The 24,483-nt window shown below is 39.2% G+C and overlaps 1 protein-coding gene across 1 annotated transcript; it reads left to right on the forward strand.

Annotated features, from left to right (window-relative positions):
* The first annotated feature begins 1,042 nt into the window (after positions 1–1,042).
* ARPC3 (actin related protein 2/3 complex subunit 3) lies at positions 1,043–12,551 on the forward strand. The gene is made up of 7 exons (XM_043901876.1): positions 1,043–1,197; positions 3,822–3,921; positions 6,785–6,861; positions 10,334–10,402; positions 11,195–11,321; positions 11,667–11,761; positions 12,235–12,551. The coding sequence occupies exons 1-7, from the start codon at positions 1,192–1,194 to the stop codon at positions 12,295–12,297; spliced, it is 537 nt and encodes a 178-aa protein (XP_043757811.1). The 5' UTR covers positions 1,043–1,191; the 3' UTR covers positions 12,298–12,551.
* Positions 12,552–24,483: the final 11,932 nt, after the last annotated feature.

A 24,483-nucleotide genomic window follows, 5' to 3' on the forward strand; every position in this document is an offset into this window, starting at 1 on the left:
CTCCATGAATTGTAGGCTCCACTGTCCATGGAATTCTCCAGGCAAGAATACTGGAGTGGGTTCCCATGCCCAGGGGTTCTTCCCTGGAGAACCTTGAACCCGGGTCTCCTGCATTGCAGGCAGATTCTTTACCATCTGAGTCACCAGGGAAGACTATGTTTACCATCTTAGACCACCAAGGAAGTCTCTTCCTAAAAGGTGCAATTTGGCCAGAAATATAAATGAGAGATCAGTTGTGGGAACATGGGACAAAGTAATTCATTCTGTGGGACTGGCAAAAGAAATGGCCAGAAGCAGCAGTGAACTTGGCTTTTAACTTGAGGTGCTTTCCAGTAAAGATTAAGAATTCCTTAGCTTTTAGTATGTTCCAGGCCTAAGTTCTAAGCACGTTCCATGCAATTCATTTCATCCTCACAAAACTGAGGTAATCACTGTTATCTCCATTTTCAGATGAGGAAACTGAGGTATGGAGGTTAACTTGCCCAAAGTGACACAGCCAATAAATGTTGGAGCTGGAATCAAACCCACAGTCTGTTTTCTCAACCGTTACACAAAGAATCGCAGTACCTAATCACACAACAGTAATGCACAAATACACAAATCTCTTCTGTGATAGTTTTTTCCTTTTTAAAATCAGTGGATTGAGTTCATTCTTTCACTCAACACATATTATTGATGCTTACCATGTACCATCCTGTTACAGGCATAGGGATATAAGCAGTGAACAAAATAGACAATCCTTGCATTTTTGACGTTCATACGAATGTAGGGAGACAAAACTCAAAAGTAAAACATAAAAGAATCATAAGAACTGAGGGAAAGGGGAGCGAAGTTGGACTGAATTTAGGATGACCCAGGGAATGCTACACTGAAAAGGTGATCTTTGAGAAAAAACAAAAGAGGTGATTTATCTACGATTCTGTAACCCTGAAATCAACCTCATTCTCGCCCACACTTGACGCAGGCGCGATACTCAGAGCCCCTGCCTAGGGCTCGAGCGCCCCCTGGTGCCCTGTCGGGTCCGCGCAGCTGCAGCGGCTAGCCACATACTGCAAGGCCGGAAGCGCGGCGTCCTGCCCTCGCCCTCCCCTTCCGGCTCACTTCCGCCTACCCCGCCCGGGCTGCCAGACCGGAACCGCCGAGCGCTGACCAGATTCTCTTCGTTGGGGTGGAGACCCGGGCGCCTCCAAGATGCCGGTAAAGGGGCCAAGCTGTGGGTGTCGGGAGACGGCGGGGATTTGAGAGAGTCGCGAGAAGTCTTGCTTGCGCTGAGAAAAGCGGGCCGAGGAGGGCAGAGAGAAAGCAGGGGCCTGAGAAGAAAGGCAAGAGGAGAGGGGCCGGCCTCTGTGGGATTAGGGTGGCCCGGGGGTGTCGGCCGGCCATGGAGGAACAGCGCACGGCAGAGTGGGGTAGAGACCCGGGGCCTGCTGAGGAGACCGCCTCAAGTCTTCTGCTCTCTCCTTTCCAAGCTTGATCCTTTTTATCGTTTTTTGTGCCTCTCCCCTTCCCCCCGATTCCAGCGGGGTTCCCAGAGCCTCACTAGAGTTCCCAAAGCCTCACTAGAGCCGCGAAGGCAAGGGCTGCCCTTTTAATTTCTCATATCTCAGCTAGGGCCCGGCTTCTTCTTCTTTTTTTTTTTTTTCCTCTGTAGGCCCACTTCCTCCTTCGCCTTTGGAGGCGGGTCCCTTATGCTGCCTGTCGCCTGTCCGACCCCGCTTCCCGAACTCCTCCTCCCTTGTCGCCCCGGCAGTGGCTGCCACACCTGAGCCGCTGGATTTAGGGCTCTCAGAGCAGGTGCAAGGTCTGCGCCTAGTTTCCAAATGTTTGTTTTCATGTGCATCAGAGTAGGAGTTAAAATTGATGATGGTTTGGTTGTTCTTAATTTCTGACAGCCACAGGGGTAGATTTGTCACCATCATGGTCTCCATTTTGCAGATGAGGAAAAAGCATGTTCAGTAACATGTGATGTTTAGCATCTGCTGCATGCCAAAGCACTATTATAGCAGTGAATAAGGCCAACAAATCCCTATTCTTAAGGAGTTTACATTCTAATGAGGAGACATAATAAATCTGTAAATGTAAATAAAATAAGGGGGATTGTTTCAGATAGTGACAAATGTCATGAAGGTAATAAGTGGGTAACAAGACAATATAGCTAGTGCAGGGGAGGATAGGGGCTGCGTTAGATGAAGCGTATCTGTAATGAAAAGGAGCAAACCATAGTTATATATTTCGTAAATCCCACAGCTACCATTTGACTCCTGATGCATGTCAGGCCAGCTCTGAGCTACAGTTTGTATAAATAATTCCTTAATTAATCCTCAGAGTGATTATGAAGTAGATATGTTAGTGGTTTTTCATTTTGCAGAGGAGGAAGTTGAGGCTCAGAGAAGTTAAGTAACTTGCCCAAAGTAGCACACTAGTGTGTGCGTGTGTTGTGTGTTTGTATTGGGGTGTAGTATATTAACAATGTTGTGATAGTTTAAGGTGATCAGCAAAGGGACTCAGCCATACATACACATGTATCTGTTCTTCCCCACACTCCCCTCCCATCCAGGCTGCCACATACAATGGGTAGAGTTCTATGTGCTGTACAGTAGGTCCTTGTTGGTAATCCATTTTCACATAAAGTGAAAGTTAGTCACTCAGTCGAGTGACTCTTTGGGATCCCATGGGTCCTACTAAGCTCCTCTGTCCTAGGCAAGAATCCTGGGCTCCTCTAGCCAAGAATACTGGAGTGGGTTGCTATTTCCTCCTCCAGGGGATCTTCCTGACCCAGGGATTGAACCCAGGTCTCCTGCTTTGCAGGCAGATTCTTTACCATTTGAACCACTAGGGAAGCCCTTAAATACATAAGCACACTGGTAAATCTTGATAAAGCCAGATTTTAAGCCAGAACCCTGACGCCTTGTGCTCATCATTCCAGGTGCACAAAGAGCACCCTTGACTTCCCCTGTGATCACTTACTTATTATCTGTCTCCTCTATTCACCTGACAGAGCCAGGGCTGGTCATGCATGCCAGTATATCCACATGCCTTGCACACAGAAGGTACTTAGTAATCTTTTGATGAATGAATGAATAAATGACTGGGGCCCATGTTGTCTTACAAAAAGCCAGACATCTTGTAAAATGCCGAACTAGAAATTGGCTTATAAATTGTTCTCATAAATGTGATTTTTTTCTCCCTCCTCTAACTCATATCCACCCACTGAAAACAAGTATATATGTTTTTATTTTACAAATGTGGAAATAGGCTAAGAGAAGAAAAGTGATGGCTCGGTCAAAAGGCATAAAGCCAGGAAGTGGCAGAGCTGAAGAGCCAGTGCTTGGATTGTGGTTTTAACAACAGCTGGGTTCCTGGGTACCTCTGATTTATATAGTGTTTGCCTATTTCTATAGTGTGAATACCCCGCCAGTTACCAATGTGCTGTCACCAAATGTGAAATTGGAAGGGAAGCACAGTAGCACGTTATCATAGTATTTCCACTGTAGGTACAAAAGACATAACTAACCTTAAGATCACAGACATTGGTAAAATAATTTTGAAAAAGGAAATAATGAAAGTGTCAAATATTTATTACCTTTGTTTTTAATATAATTTATTTAATTGAAAATTTATATAATTTTATTTTTAATAATGGCTGTGTTCAACAATCAGCTTGCCTCAAATTTTCTCAGAATTCCTCAAACTTTGATAGTTTTCATGAGCCAGTTTATCTTGGATTATTCTTTTTTTTCCTTTAGGAAAAAGGACTTGTTTGCCCCAGTGACATTTGCTCTCTTTCTGCTTCTGTGTTCTTACCTGGCTTGTCCCTACAGGCTTACCACTCTTCCCTCATGGACCCTGACACCAAACTCATTGGAAACATGGCACTATTGCCTATCAGAAGTCAGTTCAAAGGACCTGCCCCTAGAGAGAGTAAGTCAAAACCCCTTTCCATTATTTTCACATTTTGGTATGAAACCCTCTGATGTTAGCACATCAGGGAAATACTTTCTCAGATTGCTCTTATATTTTCTATTTGCTTGATGGATATTGTGCTTTCCACCTTCTCAAATCTTGGGTAGATGTTGCATTTAATAAGAAACTGTAAAAAAAAGAAACTGTATTATTGCTGCCATTTTCTCTGGGATATTTTGTTGAGAGGGAGGAGGAAATGTGCTTAATTCTCAACACTCTCCCTATCATCACTGTCAGTTCTTAAAAATCTAATGCTGCTGCTTCTGTAGAACACTGTGTCCCCATCCTTTCTCTGTCATCAAGCTGGAAAAAACAAAGTGTGTTTTAACCTCTTTCTTTTTTTTTTTTTTCATTTATTTTTATTAGTTGGAGGCTAACTACTTTACAATATTGTAGTGGTTTTTGCCGTACATTGACATGAATCAGCCATGGATTTACATGTGTTCCCCATCCCGATCCCCCCTCCCGCCTCCCTCCCCATCCCATCCCTCTGGGTCTTCCCAGTGCACCAGCCCTGAGCACTTGTCTCATGCATCCAACCTGGGCTGGTGGTCTGTTTCACCCTTGATAGTATACTTGTTTCAATGCTGTTCTCTCAGAACATCCCACCCTTGCCTTCTCCCACGGAGTCCCAAAGTCTGTTTTGTACATCTGTGTCTCTTTTTCTGTTTTGCATATTGGTTAACCTCTTTCTTTATCTAAATCTACTTCCTTTGTCCATTCTTCAGGATCCCATTTTTTACCAATACCTCAGTCTTAAGTGTCCTGTATAACATTATTCATTTCTTCTCTTTTCTGAATTTTGTATCTTTTGCTTTCTTTCTTGGCACTCACCTTTTTTTTTTTTTTGGAGGTTTTTTTTTCTCTGTTCAGAATGCCTCCTTCTTTTCAGATACTATCTGAGACTCTTCTGACGACATTCTGAGATGTTCTGCCAACAGTGCAATTTGTATTATATTAGACATGGTTTCCCTGCACCCAGGAAGAGTCTGTACTGAGTTCCATTTGTGGTTTCCAAGACCATAGTTTAGATTACTAATTTTGTACTGACCCTGTCTCCATTCTTCTGGCCAGTTTATTTGACTTGACTTCCTCTTAATTTAGTTTTGTTTTCAATACCAGTTTAAAGCTCAGTAAACTTAATAAATTTGGTGAGTCACCACACTCTTGTTCTGAGATGGAAAAAAAAAGCCACCAAAACAGGAAAAATAATGTAAAAGAATGACATTATTCTTTTGCAGAGGAAGAATAAGGATCAGTGTTTGATCAGATTACTTCTCAGATTGTGACAAAGTACCATATAGTATATCAGAAGACATAATTGACCAAGGATGAAGTAAATTTAATTACCACCTTTGCAATTCTTGGGCCCTTGAGAGAGATTGGGACTGCAGGAAACTGGAACTTCATGATTTCTATAGTTAAGAGTGACTTGTTACTCTTCCCTAGGGGGCTGGAATAGGACTGAATTGGAATTATGGAGAAATCTAAGCCTGTGCTATGGACTAAGTAACTGTTAGCATTAATCTAGTTATTTACATTCAACAGATATCTTTTGAACACCTTATATATGTCAAATGCTCTTCTATGTTCTGAATCCTATAAGCTAGCCTGAATCCTATCAGCTAGCCTCTTTTCCCTTCCTCTGCAACATGACACTAGAGCTAGCTGGCTTTTGTAAGCACTGTGGGATCATAGAAGGAAGTTTCTTTTTTGCAAATAAGAGAATAGATCATAGGGAACATACGTCTAGAGTTAGAATCCTGTTTGGGACTTCTGTGGTGGTCCAGTGGTTAAGACTGCACGCTTTCACTATAGGGGGTGTGGGTTCGACCCTTGGATGGGGAACTAAGATCCCACATGTCCAAAAAAATTTTTCTTAAAGGAGGGAAAAAAAAAGAGTTCTGTTAAAATTCTCCAGCAAGGGAATGGGCAAAGATAAAGACAGCTGGATTAGAGTATGAAACCTGCGTTTCTGCTGTGTGAGAGGGATAGCAGTCAGGGTTGCAAAATAAAAATAACTGTTTCTGCAATGTTAAAACCAGCTGCCGGGTATCAAGACCCTGGGACTGTGACCTTTTTAAAATAAAAAAAGGAAAACCCAAAAAAAGCCAAAGAAATTTTGTAATGAGATCTGTCTTTGTTACAACAGTACTTCTGGTTTTTCTCAGTCTCTAGCCACCTTGAACAGATTGTACATATTTGAAGTCACAGTTTTTGTAAAAAGAAAGATGTATGTGTGAATCCCAGTACATTCCTAAATGAACAGCTGAGAGTTTTTTCCCCTAAAGCTATAGTATGTAAGTTCAAATAAAATTGTATGGAATTCTTTGTATTGGGTTGGCCAAAAAGTTCATTGGGGTTTTCTGTAACATCTTTTGGAAAAACCCAAATGAACTTTTTCACCATCCAAATATTTTTAAGAAAGCAATTTATTAAATTTAGTCTGTGTCTCAGTCTGTTTTTGTAAATGCATTGAGAAATGTCTGCAGTGATGTTCACCAAATGCTCAGACTAGTTATTTCTGGGTAGTGGGATTAGGGTGACAGTTACTTTTTTTTTCCTGTATTGATTCATTTGTTTCTATAATAAGCATGTATAATTTTTATAAAGACAATAAAGCTGTCTGAATAAACCATGTGCTTATTTTTCTAGAAATTTTTTCTAAAGACTTTGTTTCAGTAGCCTGATTCTATGTTATTCAATTCCAAAGCCCTTGACTGTTGAGCTTTGATTTTTTTTTTTTCTTTATTGCTTTTTAAATGTTATGTTTTACATTTGGCTAACATCCTCTGCCTTTCTCCCATCCTGCCCTGCTTAGCAAAAGATACAGATATTGTGGATGAAGCTATCTATTACTTTAAGGCCAATGTCTTCTTCAAAAACTATGAAATTAAGGTAAAGTACAAAACTTTTGCTCTTTAGTTTTCTGATGGGGATAGTATCTACTTGGCAGTCAGAGTTAATGTGAAGAATAAGTAAAATGAAATTAGATTGTATGATTTTAAAAATCCAGAACAGTGCCTAATTCTATATTAATCTTAGCTCACCATGGTTTTGCAGACTACTGTCTAAGGGCCAAATCTGGCCTACCACATCTTTTTGTAAATAATTTTACTGGAACATAGCCATTTGCATTTGTTTACACATCACCTGTGGGTGCTTTCATGCCACAGCAGCTGAGTTGAGTAGTTGTGACAGACTGTGGCTCACAAAGCTTAAAATATTGTTTGGTCCTATACTGAAGAGATTGACCCTTCTCTAGACACTTCTTTATATTTATTTACTCAGCAGTATTAAGCACCTACTTTGTATGAGTCCAAAACCAAAAAATTTTGCATGCTGATGTTTATATACTTCTGTGTCCTGGACCCTTCCCTCCACCTTCTAGTTCTTGTGATCTCAGGAGGAAGGGAGAAGTGGAAAGAAGTTCTCTGAGATGCTGCTATGAACAAGTTACAAGGAATGTCACTAAATCTTGATAATGTTCTAGATTATGGAATTTCAGTTCAGTTCAGTCACTCAGTCATGTCCAACTCTTCGTGACCCCATGGACTGCAGCACGCCAGACCTCCCCCTTCATCACCACCTCCCGGAGTTTACCCAATCTCATGTCCATTGAGTTGGTGATGCCAACTCAACCATCTCGTTCTCTGTCATCACCTTCTTCTGCCTTCAGTCTTTCCCAGCATCAGGGTCTTTTCAAACGAGTCAGTTCTTCGCATCAGGTGGCCAAAGTATTGGAGTTTCAGCTTCAACATCAGTCCTTCCAATGAACACCCAGGACTGATCTCCTTTAGGATGGACTGGTTGGATCTCCTTGCAGTCCAAGGGACTCTCAAGAGTCTTCTCCAACACCACAGTTCAAAGCATCAATTCTTCGGCACTCAGCTTTCTTCATAGTCCCAACTCTCACATCCATACATGACTACTGGGAAAATCCATAGCCTTGACTAGACAGACCTTTGTTGGTAAAGTAATATCTCTGCTTTTTAATATGCTGTCTAGGGACTTCCCTGACGGTCCAGTGGTTAGGAATCAGCCTTACAATGCAGAGGACATGGGTTCGATCCCTGGTCAGGGAACTAAGATCCCACATGCCACAGAGCAACTCAGCCTGTGTGCTACAACTACTGAGCTCTTGCACCACAAATAGAGAATCCGTGTGCCGTAATGAAAGATCCCCCATGACACAAGGAAGATCCCACATGCCACAGCTTAGACCCAACACAGCCACATAATAAATAAATATTAAAAATATAGATATATATGCTGTCTAGGTTGGTCATAACTTTACTTTCAAGGAGTAAGCATTTTTTAATTTCATAGCTTCAGTCACCATCTTCAGTGATTTTGGAGCCCAAGAAAATAAAGTCTGCCACTGTTTCCACTGTTTCCCCATCTATTTGCCCTGAAGTGATGGGACTGGATGCCATGATCTTAGTTTTCTGAATGTTGAGCTTTATTTATTTATTTATTTTTGAATGTTGAGCTTTAAGCCAACTTTTTCACTCTCCTCTTTCACTTTCATCAAGAGGTTCTTTAGTTCTTCTTCACTTTCTGCCATAAGGGTGGTGTCATCTGCATATCTGAGGTTATTGATCGTTCTCGCGGCAATCTTGATTCCAGCTTGTGCTTCCTCCAGCCCAACGTTTCTCATGATGCACTCTGCATATAAGTTAAATAAGCAGGGTGACAATATACAGCCTTGATGTACTCTTTTTCCTATTTGGAACCAGTCTGTTGTTCCATGTCCAGTTCTAACTATTGCTCCCTGACCTGTACACAGGCTTCTCAAGAGGCAGGTCAGGTGGTCTGGTATTCCCACCTCTTTCAGAATTTTCCACAGTTTATTGTGATCCTCACAGTCAAAGACTTTGGCATACTCAATAAAGCAGAAATAGATGTTTTTTTGGAACTCTCTTTCTCGATGATCTGGCGAATGTTGGCAATTTGATCTCTGGCTCCTCTGTCTTTTCTAAAACCAGCTTGAACATCTGGAAGTTCTCAGTTCACGTATTGCTGAAGACTGACTTGGAGAATTTTAAGCATTACTTTACTAGCATGTGAGATGAGTGCAATTGTACGGTAGTTTGAGCATTCTTTGGGATTGGAATGAAAACTGACCTTTTCCAGTCCTGTGGCCACTGCTGAGTTTTCCAAATTTGCTGGCATATTGAGTGTAGCACTTTCACAGCATCATCTTTTAAGACTTCTTTTAGCTGGAATTCCATCACCTCCACTAGCTTTGTTGATAGTGTTGCTTCCTAAGGCCCTCTTGACTTCACATTCCAGGATATCTGACTCTAGGTGAGTGACCACACCATCGTGGTTATCTGGGTTGTGAAGATCTTTTTTGTATAGTTCTTCTGTGTATTCTTGCCACCTCTTCTTAATATCTTCTGCCTCTGTTAGGTCCATACCATTACTGTCCTTTATTGAGCACATCTTTCCTTGAAATATTCCCTTGGTATCTCTAATTTTCTTGAAAAGCTCTCTAGTCTTTCTCATTCTGTTGTTTTCCTCTATTTCTTTGCACTGATCACTGAGGAAGGCTTTCTTATCTCTCCTTGCTGTTCTTTGGAACTCTGTATTCAAATGGGTATATCTTTCCTTTTCTCCTTTACTTTTTGCTTCTTTCAACTCCTTGCCAAACTTTAATCTCTTGGAATCCAACAGGGTGTGAAATCTTTATTTGTAGACTCTTGGACAATAAACCGTGATCTATGATGTTATGGACGTTTCTAATCTAATGCATGGTCTTAAGTATGGTGTTTGTAATTAAAATTCCACCACATTTCATTCTCTCTTGAATATCATAGACTCTTAAAAATAGGGAAAAGTGTAGTTTGTTTATTTAAAATTATAAATCTATATAAAATGTGACCTGAAGTACGTGCCACATTTGATTAGCATCCGTTTGTCTTCTCCACATTTCCTTTGGGTCAGGTCAAGAGTTGGACTTTTGGAGCTCTTCAAGAATAGGTCAGTTGTGAAATAATTGCTTCCTCCTTTAGAGTCATACATGTTTCTAATCTGGGCAGAGATCCTGAAGTGAAAGAGCTTTTAAAGATTAACCAGCCATATGGTTCACCTCAGGTTTTCCAGGCGGCTTTGTTAGCTCTCCTTCCAAGAAGGAGAAGTTATTGGTACAACTGCCCAGGAATCCAGGGCAAGGGGAGCTGAGGAAAACAGGGGCAGCCGCACAGCTCAGGGAGGAAGCTGGTGGAGAATGGGAATTTTGATGCTGTCGTGACTGTGCGCTCAGTTTTCAGTTAATAAATCAAAAGACAAAGATTAAATTCTTTTATTGCAAATAATTGTTGCATTTTGATCAGTACTGTTTTTAAGTTTTGTTTTCTTCCCATAGAATGAAGCTGATCGGACCTTGATATATATAACTCTCTACATTTCTGAGTGTCTAAAGAAACTCCAAAAGGTAATTAAGCCTGGATGATCATTTGTCAGGAACACAATAGGTATTTAGACTTGTTCAGACTTTAAGGAGAAGTAGAAAATATTTCCTCTGACTTAGAACATGGACTTGAGAGGAAAATCTGAACGTAGATGTCTAAACTTACAGTAGTTGACTAATGAGAAGATAAGGATGATGGTATTTTAAGGCTATGCATATATTTTTCCAAGGCTGAAATCTTGACCAAAATATTATTTTTTAAGCCCGTGGCTCAAGGGTTCTTAACCTGGGGTCCAGGAATAGAATTCAGGGGTACATGAACTTAAATGGAGAAAAGATTACATCTTTTCACTAACTTCCAACTGAAATCTAGCATTTACTTTAATTATTAACGTAGGTAGCAACCCACAATAGCATTAGCAATACCTGTGACTTTCTGCAGCATTTTCATACTACATTTAGAATTGAAGATACTTTGAAATTTTATTTACATTCATTACTGCTTCAAAATTCAGTTGTTAGGTCCACTGCTGAGTTTTGTTATTTAGTGCATTAAAGAGCACATGTGTGGCTATGTCATAAGTTTGATTTTTTAAATATTGTAATTATTGTATTTCATTACAATTGGATTTTTGTGTAGTCCTGTTTTATTTTATTCATTTAAAAGATTAGTCTGAGGAGGAGCCTATAGGCTTCACCAGATTACAAAAGGGCACAAAATCATAACCGCAGACCTAGCCACTTAGACTAAAAAAACTGCAAATTGAAATGTTATATCCCTTTTCCTGTTTGTGTATATAATTTTTTTTTTTTAAGTGCAATTCTAAAAGCCAAGGCGAGAAAGAAATGTATACACTGGGAATCACTAATTTTCCCATTCCTGGAGAGCCTGGTTTTCCACTTAATGCCATTTACGCCAAACCTGCAAACAAACAGGAAGATGGTAAGAACATCTCCTCCCCCTTCCTATGTGGCACACAGTTTTCTCCACTGGACTTTTTACCCCCCTCCTTTTCTTAACTTGATTGTTGTACAGGTTGAGCGTGGAATCATTAGCTCATGCACTATCCTACTTTGTGAGAGTCACTCTCACAAAAGATCCTTGGCAACAAGTATGACACTGGATCAAAATAAGTATAATCTTAAAACCATTTGAACTGCTGTTTCTATTTCTTATCCTGTTCAGATGTTGAAGAATATTGCCAAGGTCGGTGTCTAAATCAACAGCTAGCACATTTGGGATGCTTTCTGAAATATAATTTTTTATTTTACCTGCTCTTGATTTTAGAAGTGATGAGGGCCTACTTACAACAGTTGAGGCAAGAGACTGGACTGAGACTTTGTGAAAAAGTTTTTGACCCTCAAAATGATAAACCCAGCAAGGTAAAAACTCTTCATTGCCTATTTAGTTGATAAATCACCTTTTACCCTGTAGCCACTGTTAAACACACTAAGGTGTTTAGTTTTCACATTGCAGTATTGCTTAACTTCGGTACCTTATACATAGGAGGAGTTCCCTGAGTCACAGAGAATAATGAATTGCATGTAATAAGAAATTTTGGTTGTATGTTCTTAGGTTGGGGCATTGTAAACCAATAGAACGGGTATTGTGTGAGACAGCTTTAATGTAGTTATTTTGTTGTCATAATTTTGAGTGACCTGTGAGTCACTGCAGAAAAAAAAAAGAGAAAGAAAAAAAAGAAAATTTTACATGTACCTTCAAAGAGCTTATATAATGTAAGGGCTGCCAGACCACTGTTAAGTTTTCTTGTTATGTAAATTCATATTCTGACCTTACCTTGAACCTGCACTGTGATTTGACCACCACTGTTCTTTGTTTTGTCCCCCCTTGTTAGTGGTGGACTTGCTTTGTGAAGAGACAGTTCATGAACAAGAGTCTTTCAGGACCTGGACAATAAAGCCGACCTCGGGTGGACCCTGGCTTCACAGCCGTGGGCAGCATTCACAGCAAGATGTACACAGTTCTTTGCCTTTATTTCATAAAGTTTTATACAGAGGAGAGAAGAGCGTGTGTCTTTACTTGAAGAGCTCTTTATCAAGAATTTGGGGTGGGATGGGTGGGGAAGAATGAGTTGTTGCCTGGTGATTTGAAATGTCTGCAGTATTAAGCTGGTGCTTAATAAATAATAATAAAGAAATTTCTAACATTTCATGTCAGAAGAAATCCATTGCTTATCTTTGACATTTACATAAAAATTTGGGGGACCGTATTCACCTTTTTCAAGTGTACAGTTCAGCAGTTGATAATACATTGTTGTTGCTGTTCAGCCGCTGTTATGTCCATCTCTTTGTGACCCCATGGACTGCAGCACGCCAGGCTTCCCTGTCCTTCACTGTCTCCCAGAGTTTGCTCAAATTCATGTCCATTGAGTCAGTGATGCCAGCCAACTTTCTCATCCTCTGTTGCCCCCTTCTCTTCCTGCCCTCAGTCTTTCCCAGCATCAGGGTATTTTCCAGTGAGTCGGCTCTTCGAATCAGGTGGCCAAAGTATTGGAGCTTCAGCTTCAGCATCAGTCCTTCCAATGAATATTCATGGTTTATTTCCTTTTGTACACTAAGTTTTTCTCATCACCACTAATTCCAGAAAATTTTCGCCACCCTAAAAAGATGTACTCTTTAGCAAGCATTCCCAACCCCTTCCTCCCACTGTCTCTTATTGATTTGCCTTTTCTGAACATTTCACATAAATGGAATTGTAAAACAGGGTTCTTTCCTGTCTTATTTCTTTGACCCAGGACAATGTTTTCAAGGTTTGTCCATGTTATAATGTATATCAGTACCTCATTCCTTTTTTGAAAAAAAATTATGGTAAAACACTGCAGAAAGGTGACTGCAGCCATGAAATTAAAAGATGCTTGTTCCTTGGAAGAAAAGCTACGACCAAACTAGACAGTATATTAAAAAGCCAGAGACATTACTTTGCCAACAAAGGTTCGTCTAGTCAAAGCTATGGTTTTTCCAGTAGTCATGTATGGATGTGAGAATTGGACTATAAAGAAAACTGCAGAATTGACGCTTTTGAACTGTGGTGTTGGAGAAGACTCTTGAGAATCCCTTGAACTGCAGGGAGATCAAACCAGTCAATCCTAAAGGAGATCAGTCCTAAATATTCATTGGAAGGACTGATGCTGAAACTCCAATCCTTTGGCCACCTGATTCGAAGAACTGACTTGTTGGAAAAGACCCTGATGCTGGGAAAGATTGAAGGCAGGAGGAGAAGGGGATGACAGAGGATGATGAATGGCATCACTGACTCAATGGACATGAGTTTGAGCAAGCTCTGGGAGTTGGTGATGGACAGGGAAGCCTGGCGTGCTGCAAACAGTCGAACACAATTGAGTGACTGAACTGAACTGAACTGAATGTATAACATTTACTATGTTTTAACCACTTTTATTTTATTTTATTTTTTTTATTTTATTTTATTTTATTTTTTATTTTTTTTAACCACTTTTAAATGTATAATTCACTGGTATTAATTACATACAGTGTTGTGCCACCATCACCACTATCTGCTTCCAAAACTTTTTTGTTACCCCAAACAGAAACACTAACCATTAAACCCCAGGTACCTGTAACTCCCAATTCCTGGTCGCCTCTAATCTGCTTTCAGTGTCAGAATTTACCTTTTCCCAGCACCTCATAGATATGAAATCAAATAATGCGTATGCTTTTGTGTCTGGCCTCTTTTACTTAGCATGGGTGTTAAGATTCATGCATGTTGTAGCCTGTGTCAGTACTTCATTCCCTTTAATGGCTCTGTAATTTTCCATTATGTGACTAGACCCCCCATTTTATTTGTCCATTCATCAGCATATGGACATCTGAGTTGCTTCTTTTTTTTTTTTTTTTTTTTGGCTATTATAAGCAGTGCTGTCGAGAACATTCATGTACAAATTTTTGTGTGGACATGTTTCCATTTCTCTCAGTTATATACCTAGAAGTGGAATTACTGAGTCCTATGATAGCTATATTTAGCTTCCTGAAGAACTTTAGGACTTTTTTCCACAGAGGCTGCACCAGCTGTACTGTCTTACATTCCTACCAGCAAAGCATGAAGGTTCTGATTTCCCCACATCCTCACCAACACTTCTTATTTGTTTATAGACACCCTAGTGGATGTGAAGTATCTCATTTTGTGATACTCATGTGAAGTATCTCATTTTGATTTGTATTTCCCTTATGTTAATGATACTGAACATCTTTTCATGTGGATATTGACCATTTGTCTATCTTTTTTTGAAAAATGTTCAAATTCTTTGCTCGTTTTTTGTTTGTCTTTTTGTTGTTGAGTTGTAGGGTTTTTTAAAATATATATAGTAAATACTAGACCCTTATCAGATACGTGATTTGCAGATAATTTCTCCGATTCCATAGGGTTTTTTTTTTCTTTTTTTATATACCTTGAAGGAAATGTTTATTTTCTATGAAGAACTGTTCCTTTTTAATTGAAGTATAGTTAATAGCTCAGTTGGTAAAGAATCTGCCTGCAATGCAGGAGATCCCGGTTCAATTCCTGACCCAGGAAGATTGGCTGAAGAAGGGATAGGCTACCCACTCTAGTATTCTTGGGCTTCCCTTGCAGCTCAACTGGTAAAGAATTCACCTGCAATGTGGAAGGCCTGGGTTTGATCCCTGAGTTGGTAAGATCCCCTGGAGAAGGGAAAGGCTACCCTCTCCAATATTCTGACCTGGAGAATTCCATGGACTGTATAGTCCATGGGGTCACAAAGAGTCAGACGTGACTTTCACTTTCATAGTTAATTTACAGTGTTCTGTTATATTCTTTTTCATATTCTTTTCCATTATAGGTTTTTACAAGATACAGAGTTAAGTTTACTGTGCTGTATAGTAGGTCTTTGTTTTTTTTTTACTTTCTTGGTTTTGTCTTTTGTAGCACAGATATATTTAATTTGAGTTAAAGCTCATTTGTCTATTTTTCCTTTGGTCACTTATGCTTTTGGTTCATACTTAAAAGACTGTTACCTGTCCCAAAGTATCAGTTTTCACCTATGTTTCCTAAGCATTTTATACTTTTAGTTCTTATATTTAGGTCTTTTTTTCCCCCACATTGTAACAAATTTAGAGTAACAAGAAATTTTAGGTCTTTGATCCATTTTTTTAATCAACTTTTGTATATGAAGTGAGGTAGGGGTCTAACTTTTTTTCTTTTGCATGTGACTATCCATTGGTACCAGTGCCATTTATTGAAAAAGACTATCCTTTCTTCTTTGAATTGTATTGACTCCCTCATCATAGATCAGCAGAACATAAATGTATAGATTTATTTTTACATGCTATTTTCTGTCCTTATGTGGCATTCATTTTTACATTTGGCCAGTTTTTAGCATTTAAAAGGTTTTCATTGTTAGGCTGACAGTAAACATGATTTCTTCTAAAAACTTATGGGACCATGTATTTTCCAGGTATGTTAAGGTTATAAATTAGGTATTTTAGAAAGTGCCTCAAGACTTCTGGCCATAAAGTTACTGCACTGCCACTGGGTTAGGAAGATCCCCTGGAGAAGGGAAAGGCTACCCATTCCAGTATTCTGGCCTAGAGAATTCCATGGACTGTATAGTTCATGGGGTCACAAAGAGTTTTACACGACCGAGTGACTTTCACTCACCTTTGTTGTACCTTTATGTGTTTGATTTTTACTTTAAGAGGCAGTTGTTTTTGTATCTGTGTTGGAATTGTACTTGGCCACAAGCTCAGAAAACCCAATTTACAGTGCCTTGGGGGTTTTGTTGGTTTTGTTTTTAAATAGTTATTCATTTGGCAGCACAGGGTCTTAGTTGCATGTGGGATAGTTGCAACATGTGGAATCTCTTGGTTGTGGAATGTGAACTCTTAGTTGCAGCATGTGGGATCTAGTTCCCTGACCAGGGATCGAACTCAGGGCCCCTGCATTGGGAGCTCGGAGTCTTAGCTACTAAAACACCGCGAAGCCCCTGTTTTTTAAAATCTGGAAGTAGCCCCAGATGGGGTGGCCATTTAAAGCTGTTGTGGAGGGCCCAAGCTCTTCCTGTCTTCCCACTCCACTCTCCTTTGCGTGTGGCTGTCATCCTCATCGTCTCTTGATGCGCCTGCATCTCAGCTCCGCTGAGGAAGAGAGGAGAGCATGAGGGCTGAAGGAGCGTAGCAGCTGAGTGCCACCTTACTTACCTTCCCAGAAATCCTGCCCAGACTTGCACTTGTGTCTTGGTCTCCAGCTACAAGGGAACCTGCAAAGAGGGAAAGATTGTTTTGTTTTTGTTTTTTTAATTTATTTTTGCCTGAACTGGGTCTTCGTTGCTGCATGGGCTTTCTCTAGTTGCAGCGAGTGGGGCTACTCTTTTGTGCTGCATGGGCTCCTCATAGCAGTGGCTTTTCTTGTTACAGAGCACTGGTTTAGTTGCCCTGTGGTATGTGGCATCTTTCTGGACCAGGAATCACACTGTTGTCCCCTGCATTGACAGCCAGATTCTTAACCACTGGACCACCAGGAAAGCCCAAGAGGCAAGTTTTAACTGAGTATCTTGCCTCCCAGATTGTTTGTATTGTGCTGCTAAGGGCAAAGGGAATGCATATAAGAGCAGAACTAAATTTCAAATGGTATTAAAACTGGAGCTTTGCAGTGAAACTTGATTGACTAGAGAATTTTCATTTTGGCTTTTATGGGTTAAAATGTAATTAAAATGTTTGAGTTAAATTATAAGTCTTGAGCATCTGTTCACTGGAGATCTAAATTATGGACAAAGTTAAGTACCATATTTCACATACCCAAGAAAATGTACTCCATAGATAGATAAAAGAATAGTCCTGAAGCCAAAAGACTGTTTCTGGGTTGTTTTTGTTTTTTAATTAAAACTTTTATCTCAAATCAGATTCTAGGTGTTTGGGTTGGAACTTCTGTTATAGACTCAGAGACCTGTCAAAAATAAAGCAAGCCACGGTGATTGATGTCAAGATCAAAGGTTTGTTTCTAACAAATGTGTTCTATTTTTTTTTTACTTGTGGAAACACTGTGATAGAAACCAATTCACTGTGGTGCCTATTTCATTAGTACCAGCAGGGGGAGCACAGACAACAAGTTAAAAACCTGGCTTCTAAATTATTTCCCATTAGTGCTGTGTGATGGTTACGTGTTCTGTTTTTTAACATACCAGAGAGAACACTTTCCAAAGGATTTAGAAGTAAATTATACATGCAGTATAGCATAATGGGTTCAAAAAATGCAGCTTTAATCAAAATGCAATGTTGACATTAAAAGAAGATGATTACAAGGTACAACTTTTTAGAGAAGGCAGTTCAGTAGTTATTGAGGTTGTTTTGTCTTTTTAAAATTGTATTATGTTGTTAAGTGTTCATTCTTTTTGATTCAGCAGTTCAGCCTGAAGTATTGTTGAATATTGGAACACACACACACAAACCTGGAAATAATTCAGACATTTTTCAATAGAGTATTGGATACAGAAGTAATCATGATGCATGTATAAAATGAAATATGCAGCCATTAAAAACGATAAGGGGCTCTATCTGTTCTGTCATGTAAAGATGCCTTAGGATATACATCATTGAGGTTTTTTTTTTTCATTGAGTTTAAAAGAAAGGTTGAGGGTAGCATTATAGTATGATTCCATCCTTGTTTATTTGATTGTACGTACTCCCAAAAAAACTACAGAGATACATAACACCAAACTGTTAAGAGTGATTATTTTGCATCAAAGGCAGTTACAAAGACTTGTACATTTTAAGTCATATAAGCTGTAATTCAATAAGATGTGTATTACTTAATAACTGAGGGTGCAGGAATCTAGTCTTTAAAAAAATATTGATAAAAAATATTGATAGAAAGTCAAATATTAGAAGAACTACATTAGCTATAAACAAGGTGAGGACAACAGTCACCTGGTACTTTTCTTAAGCATGCTGTTTACATTTACTATTTTAATATGCCACTGATTACTGTCATATGTATAGTAATGGCACATGGAAATGCTTGAATAAGATTTATGAGAATTATTTTCTTCTACGTTTTCCTTTCCTCCAAAATTATTAGCACTGGAGACCTTAATCAAAAAAAGTCTGGAGCTGTGTCCAGAAAGGGATGTAATACCAAAAGCCATTTGGTTCATTTCTCCCTTCATTTTGTTTATAGCAGTTTGGAAGACCATTCCATTAGGAGAGTGTAATTTTAGGGCCACATCTGTTCTGTGTTGATTTTGAGATAAATCACCAATCACAATTTCCCACTTTGCCTTAACACTGCAGCTCCAATTTACAGGTGATCTGGCAGCTTGCTAAACACTTTGCATGTTTAAATCCTATTTAACCCTCTCAAGGGTCTTTGCGGCGGATACAGGTACTATCAAGAAGCTGATGCCTACAGGAATTAAATAACTTGCCCAAACTCAAACACTTGGAAATTGGCAGAAATGGCAATGAAACCTAAGTCTTTCCAAACCTAGGGCTGGCCTTCGCAGCCATTATAAGATGGTCAGTTGGCTACATTGCAACTTCTAGTAAAACTTTGAGGCAATAAAATCAGGAGATTGCAGATGTTCAAGAAATGTAAACAGCAGCTATGCTTCCCAGGCTCTTAGCCTTCTGATGAGAAATATGTATAACAAGATAAAAGCCAAGAAACATTGAAAGATTGACATGACTGTTCAGTGATGTAGAAGCCCAGAGAAAGGGCAGGCTGGTATTACTGAGGTCAGTTGGGGAAGACTTAGTGAAGATGGCAGTTAAATTAACTGAGGTCAGAACAGGTGAGCCAAATCAGGTAGGCTAAATGAGAGAGAAGTATATTTTGACATAAGCAAGCCTGGCATGAAGGCAACGTTAGCGCAAAGAATATGGGGACAAAGCTGTCCTAGCAGGTAATAATGAAGGACCCATGTTTCTGAGAGCCAGGGTCAGGGTTAGAACTTTAAACTGTATTCTGTTAGTGGGACAAGGACATGACAGTACCTCCACACAAAGGCACCATTCTGCTTTCACCGACCGTTATGGCACGGTGGCAAAGAATCTGCCTGCCAGTGTAGGAAATGCAGGTTCAATCCCTGAGTCAGGAAGATACCCTGGAGTAGGGAATGGCAACCCACTCCATTAGTCTTGCCTGGAAAATTCCGTGGACAGAGGAGCCTGGCAGACTACAGCCCATGGAGTCGCAAAGAGTCGGACACAACTGAGCAGCTGAGCATGCACACGTGAGAACAATTTGCCTGATTTTTAAAAAATATTTATTTGACTTTACCAGGTCTTAGTTGAGACACCAGGGATCTTTAGTTGCCACTCAGTTGTGGCATGTGGGATATAGTTCCCTGATCAGGGATCAAACCTGGACCACCTGTAGTGGGAGCACGGAGTCTTAGTCACTGGCACCAGCGAAGTCCCCTATTTGCCTGATTCATCATCACTTTTCCTGCCCCACTTTCCCCCCAAACCATTCCATAGTTCTGTGCACTACTTTCAAGTGCTTTTTTTAAAAAAAACAAACAACAAAAAACAATGGCCTTCTTGAGATAAAATTCACATATCATATAATTCACCAATTTACAGTATGCAATTCAATGGCTTGTAGCATATTATATTAATTTTCCATTGTAACCATTTTAAGTGTACAATTCAGTGACATTATATTCTGACATTTCTTAAAAGTTAACATGTGCATAATAGGAAACCAAACAACACAAGAAACAAAAAGCAGTCATCCATAATCACAAGCAGCTTACCGTTTGATGTGTCCTTCTAGGTTTCATTTGTGTGTTTATACAAGAAACCATCCATTTTTATGTAATTAACATCATAGTTATGTATCATGCTTTTTCACACATCATGAATATTTATTATTTCACAATCCAAAGGCTATGAGTATTTTGATAACCGAGAATACACTACATCAACTCAGTCTAGAAGGAGAAAAATATAATCCTGTATTTCTGAAACTTTTTTATCATCCCAAACCCACTAAAAAGTAACTCCGTATTCCTCTTACCCCCAGACCATGTTAACGTCTAATCTACTTTCTGTCTCTGGATTTGCTTCCTTACATGTCACATATAAGGGGAAATCTCACAGTATTTGTCGTTCTGTAACTGGCTTCTTTTATTTAGCATCATGTTTTGAGGGTTCACTTGTAGCATTCCCTTGTGTGACTGAATAATATCCCATTATCCATTCACCCGCTGATGGATTGTTTCTATATTTTGGCCATTGTGAATAATGCTGTAATGAACATCAGTGTACAAGTGTCGGTTCAAAATCTTTTTTCTCAACAGTGCTTTAAAGATCACTCATTTGCCACTTTGTTACAAGTCCCCCCTGAAGACTTTTCCCTGAACTAGTCATTATCTGTCATATTGCTATTTAAGTTTTTCGTAGCCCCAGTGCCTAGAACAATGAGGTGCATACAAGAGGCACTTGAGAGACAGGAGGTCCTAGCAGAATTAGGAGACTGAATTTGATCCCTGAGACAAGTCAGCAGCTAGAAATCAGGAAGAATGAAGGACTCAGCAAAGAATCAGCCTAAGATTCTTAATTAATTAGATTAATTAGAGTAAATCAGAGTAAACGGTGGATTAATAAAGTGTGGGAATCCTAGAGAGGAATTCCTTGGAAGGGGTTGTTGATAGTGTTAAAATCTCCAAAAACCTTTATGGCAGTTGAACTCACTTGGCAAACCTTGGTTTTGCATTTGTGTATGAATGAGTTAGTTGCTGTATCCTTACTTGTCTGACCATCTCATAAATAAAATGTCAATCTGGACAATTTAGAACCCTACAATATATTGCCTTGCCAGCCACTATTACTGAGAAGAGGGAAAATCATTTGGAAAGATGACTGTATTTATTCCCTCCAGTTGTCCAGGGAAATTCTTCATCCTGAAGTTACTTTTCCAATGAAAGGAAGGCTATCACTGCCAGGAGACACTTAAGGGATATTAAGTAATGTTTCCCTTAGAACAATTTACAAGTGTTATGTTTTCCTCTTGTACAAAAGACAGATCTAAGAAAAATGTCTAATGCAGCTGGGAAAGATTTTCATTCTTAGGTGGCTGTTGGACATTTAGAAATGAACTTAAGTGGAACAGAACATTTACATTTATAAATTGTTTCTCTATTCAGTACTCCACAGAATCCATGTCATTCTGCATCTGTTAAGTGGCTTAGCTAAAGGTTCATAGCCAGCTGTGTCTAAAAACACCCCTCCAGTTACAAAATTATTATTTTAGAAAATTCCATGAGAAAGAGGAGGCCTTGTCCCCTTGTGTGTCCCGTGTTAGTTTAACATGTGTCATTTGTATGTTATGAAAATCAGTATGATCTGACCTGCATGAGTTTAATTGAACTTAACCTTGGATGAATGGTTAACCATGGGTGAGTGATTAACTATGGATGAATCCATCCTATTTTGTAGTAATTTATTTTAAAGAGGATTATAAAAAAATTTCCAGAGGAGGTGGACTCTCCTTTGCCTCTTTATTTTTTTTCTATAAATATTTTGCTTCGTGCATTCTTCTTGTGGTTTATCAACTACACAGATGTATTTTACCACTATTTCTTTATTGAAATTATCAACATTTCTCCTGCCATTTAGCTAGTGATACATTCTCCTTCATTCCCGTCAGGATATAAACATGTTATTTCTTCCATCTTAAAAAAACCCCAACAAACCCTCTCTTTATTCTGCTTCCCCTGCCTGCTATCACTCATTCCCCCTGCTCCTTCCCCTTATCACAGGACTTCTCAACTTTGACACTTAGACATTTTGGATTTGATTTCCTCCTTCAGTCTACTTAATGCATCAGACAGAACCACCATCAAAAAGCAAGTCAAATCACTTTACTTTTCTGCTTACGACTCTTGACATCCATGAGCCTGTTTCCAACTCCTCTCCCACCTCTCTCAGCTCCAGCCCACTTACCTCCTTACTCTTCTAACTTGGTAAGATTACTCCTGCCTCAGACCTCCAAGTTTGTTGTTTCTTTTGCTTGGGATCCTTTCCCTCCCTCCCTCTAGATTTCTACATGGCTCCCACTTCCCTTCCCTCTTTACTCATATGTCACCCAATCAGTGTAGACTTCTCTGGTTAAAAATGGCATTCCCTGCCCCAAACGCTCCCCTTCTTTCTTCTCTACCTTTTAAGCACCTTTAAAAAAAACAGGGAAATTTTATTTATTTTTTAAATTTTATTCATTTATTTATTGTTGGCTGTGCTGGGTCTTTGCTTTATGAGGGCTTTTCTCTAGTTGTGGCAAGTGGCTTCTCTCTAATTGCAGTACGTGAGCTTCTCGTTGCGGTGACTTCTCTTGCTGCTGAGCATGGGCTCTAATGCATGCAGGCTTCAGTAGCGCTTGGGCTCAGTAGTTATGGCCCACAGGCTTAGCTGCCCCGCAACATGTGGAATCTTCCTGGACCAGGGATTGAACCCCTGTCCCCTGCATTGGCAGGCAGATTTTTAACCACTGGCCCACCAAGGAAGTTCGGAAATTTTATTTTTTAACAAAATGTTTTTTAAAGATTTTTTTTTTGATGTGGACCATTTTTAAAGTCTTTATTGAATTTGTTACAATATTGCTTCTGTTTTATGTTGGTATTTTGCCTCTGAGGCGTGTGGGATCTTAACTCCCCAACCTGGGATCAAAACTACGCTGCTGGCCTTGGAAGGTGAAGTCTTAACCACTGGACCCCTAGGGAAGTCCTGGAAATTTTAAATATATATACAAGTTGAAAGAATAGCATAATGAACTCCCATGTGCCTGCCACTTAATTTCAGTTGATACCAGCATTTTGCTAATTTTGTTTCATCTATCTCCCTCCACTCCCAGGAATATTTAAAACTAAATGCTAGACATTGTTTCTCTGGTGAATGGTATGTTTTATTACCATCTCACATAATATTTGTACTACTTAGTTATTGTTTATTGTTCTTCATTAGAATGTCAGCTCCATAAGACCATGTACTTTTGTTTTTGTTCCCACCCTCACCAAGTAACCACAAATCTTTCCGTTGCTTTCAGTTTGTCTTTTCTGGATATCTCTTCTGGTCTGGTTTCTTTTATCTAGCATGACTTTTCATTTAGCATAATATTTGAGATTCATCCATGTTAGCAGCAATTTGTTCATTTTTAATTTTTTTCTGAATAGGATTACATTGTATGAATATACCATATTTGGTTATATAGTGACCAGGTGAACATTTCAATTGTTTCCACTTTTTGCTATTATTAGATATGGTGGGTTTTTTTAGATATGGTTTTAATTATGAAATATTTCAAGTGTATCAGTAGAAAAATATATAATAGCAAGCATTTATATGCTTACTGTGTGCCATCCTTTGTTCTAAGTGTGTTAGATACAGTGGTGTATCTAGCATGTTTGACACTCAGAGAAGGTCAGTTTTTACATCGCCATCCCCTTTCTTCTTTTTAGGTAAGTTTAATTTTTTCAAGCAGTCCCCCTAACAGGGAGTTCCCATATACTCATTGCCCCCACACATGCACAGCCTCCCCCGCTATCAGCATTTCACACTCGATACTTTTGTTACAAAGATGACTCTACCATTATCACCTGAAGTCCATAGTTTACCTTAGGTTTCTCTAGGTAATGTACATCTTACCAGTTTTGATAAATGAATGACATGTATCTTCCATTGTAATGTCACATAGAATAGTTTCACTGCCCTAAAAATACCCTGTGTTCCACCTGTTCTTCCCTCCCCTGTATCCCTGGCAACTGCTGATGTTTTTACTGTCCCCAGTTTTATCTTTTCCAGAATGTCAGACAGTTGGAATCATACATAATGTAACCTTTTCTGATTGGCTTCTTTCACTTAGTAATATGCATTTACGTTTTCTCCATGTCTTTTCATGGCTGTGCTCCAATGATTGACAAATCTGTTTACCCTGTGTATGAAACATGAATATGTAAAGGTGATCATTGATTAGTCATTATAAATTGATAAGGAGTCATTGATAAGTTTGCAGAATTTAAGGATCAGAGCCAGAAACTATCTTATTCATTTCTTTGCTAATCCACATGTATTTAAAAATATATTAATATAATTAAAAAGTATCAATACAGTACCTTTTTGTC

The sequence above is a fragment of the Cervus elaphus genome, chromosome 5 (genome assembly GCF_910594005.1).
Source record: "Cervus elaphus chromosome 5, mCerEla1.1, whole genome shotgun sequence".
Lineage (NCBI taxonomy): Eukaryota > Metazoa > Chordata > Mammalia > Artiodactyla > Cervidae > Cervus > Cervus elaphus.

Bases quoted from the DNA above. Each gene is read 5' to 3' on its own strand.
- ARPC3 (XM_043901876.1), top strand. The intron at 10,403-11,194 runs GTAATTAAGCCT...TTTTTTTTTAAG, and splicing joins GTCTAAAGAAACTCCAAAAG to TGCAATTCTAAAAGCCAAGG. The intron at 11,762-12,234 runs GTAAAAACTCTT...CCCCCTTGTTAG, and splicing joins AAAATGATAAACCCAGCAAG to TGGTGGACTTGCTTTGTGAA.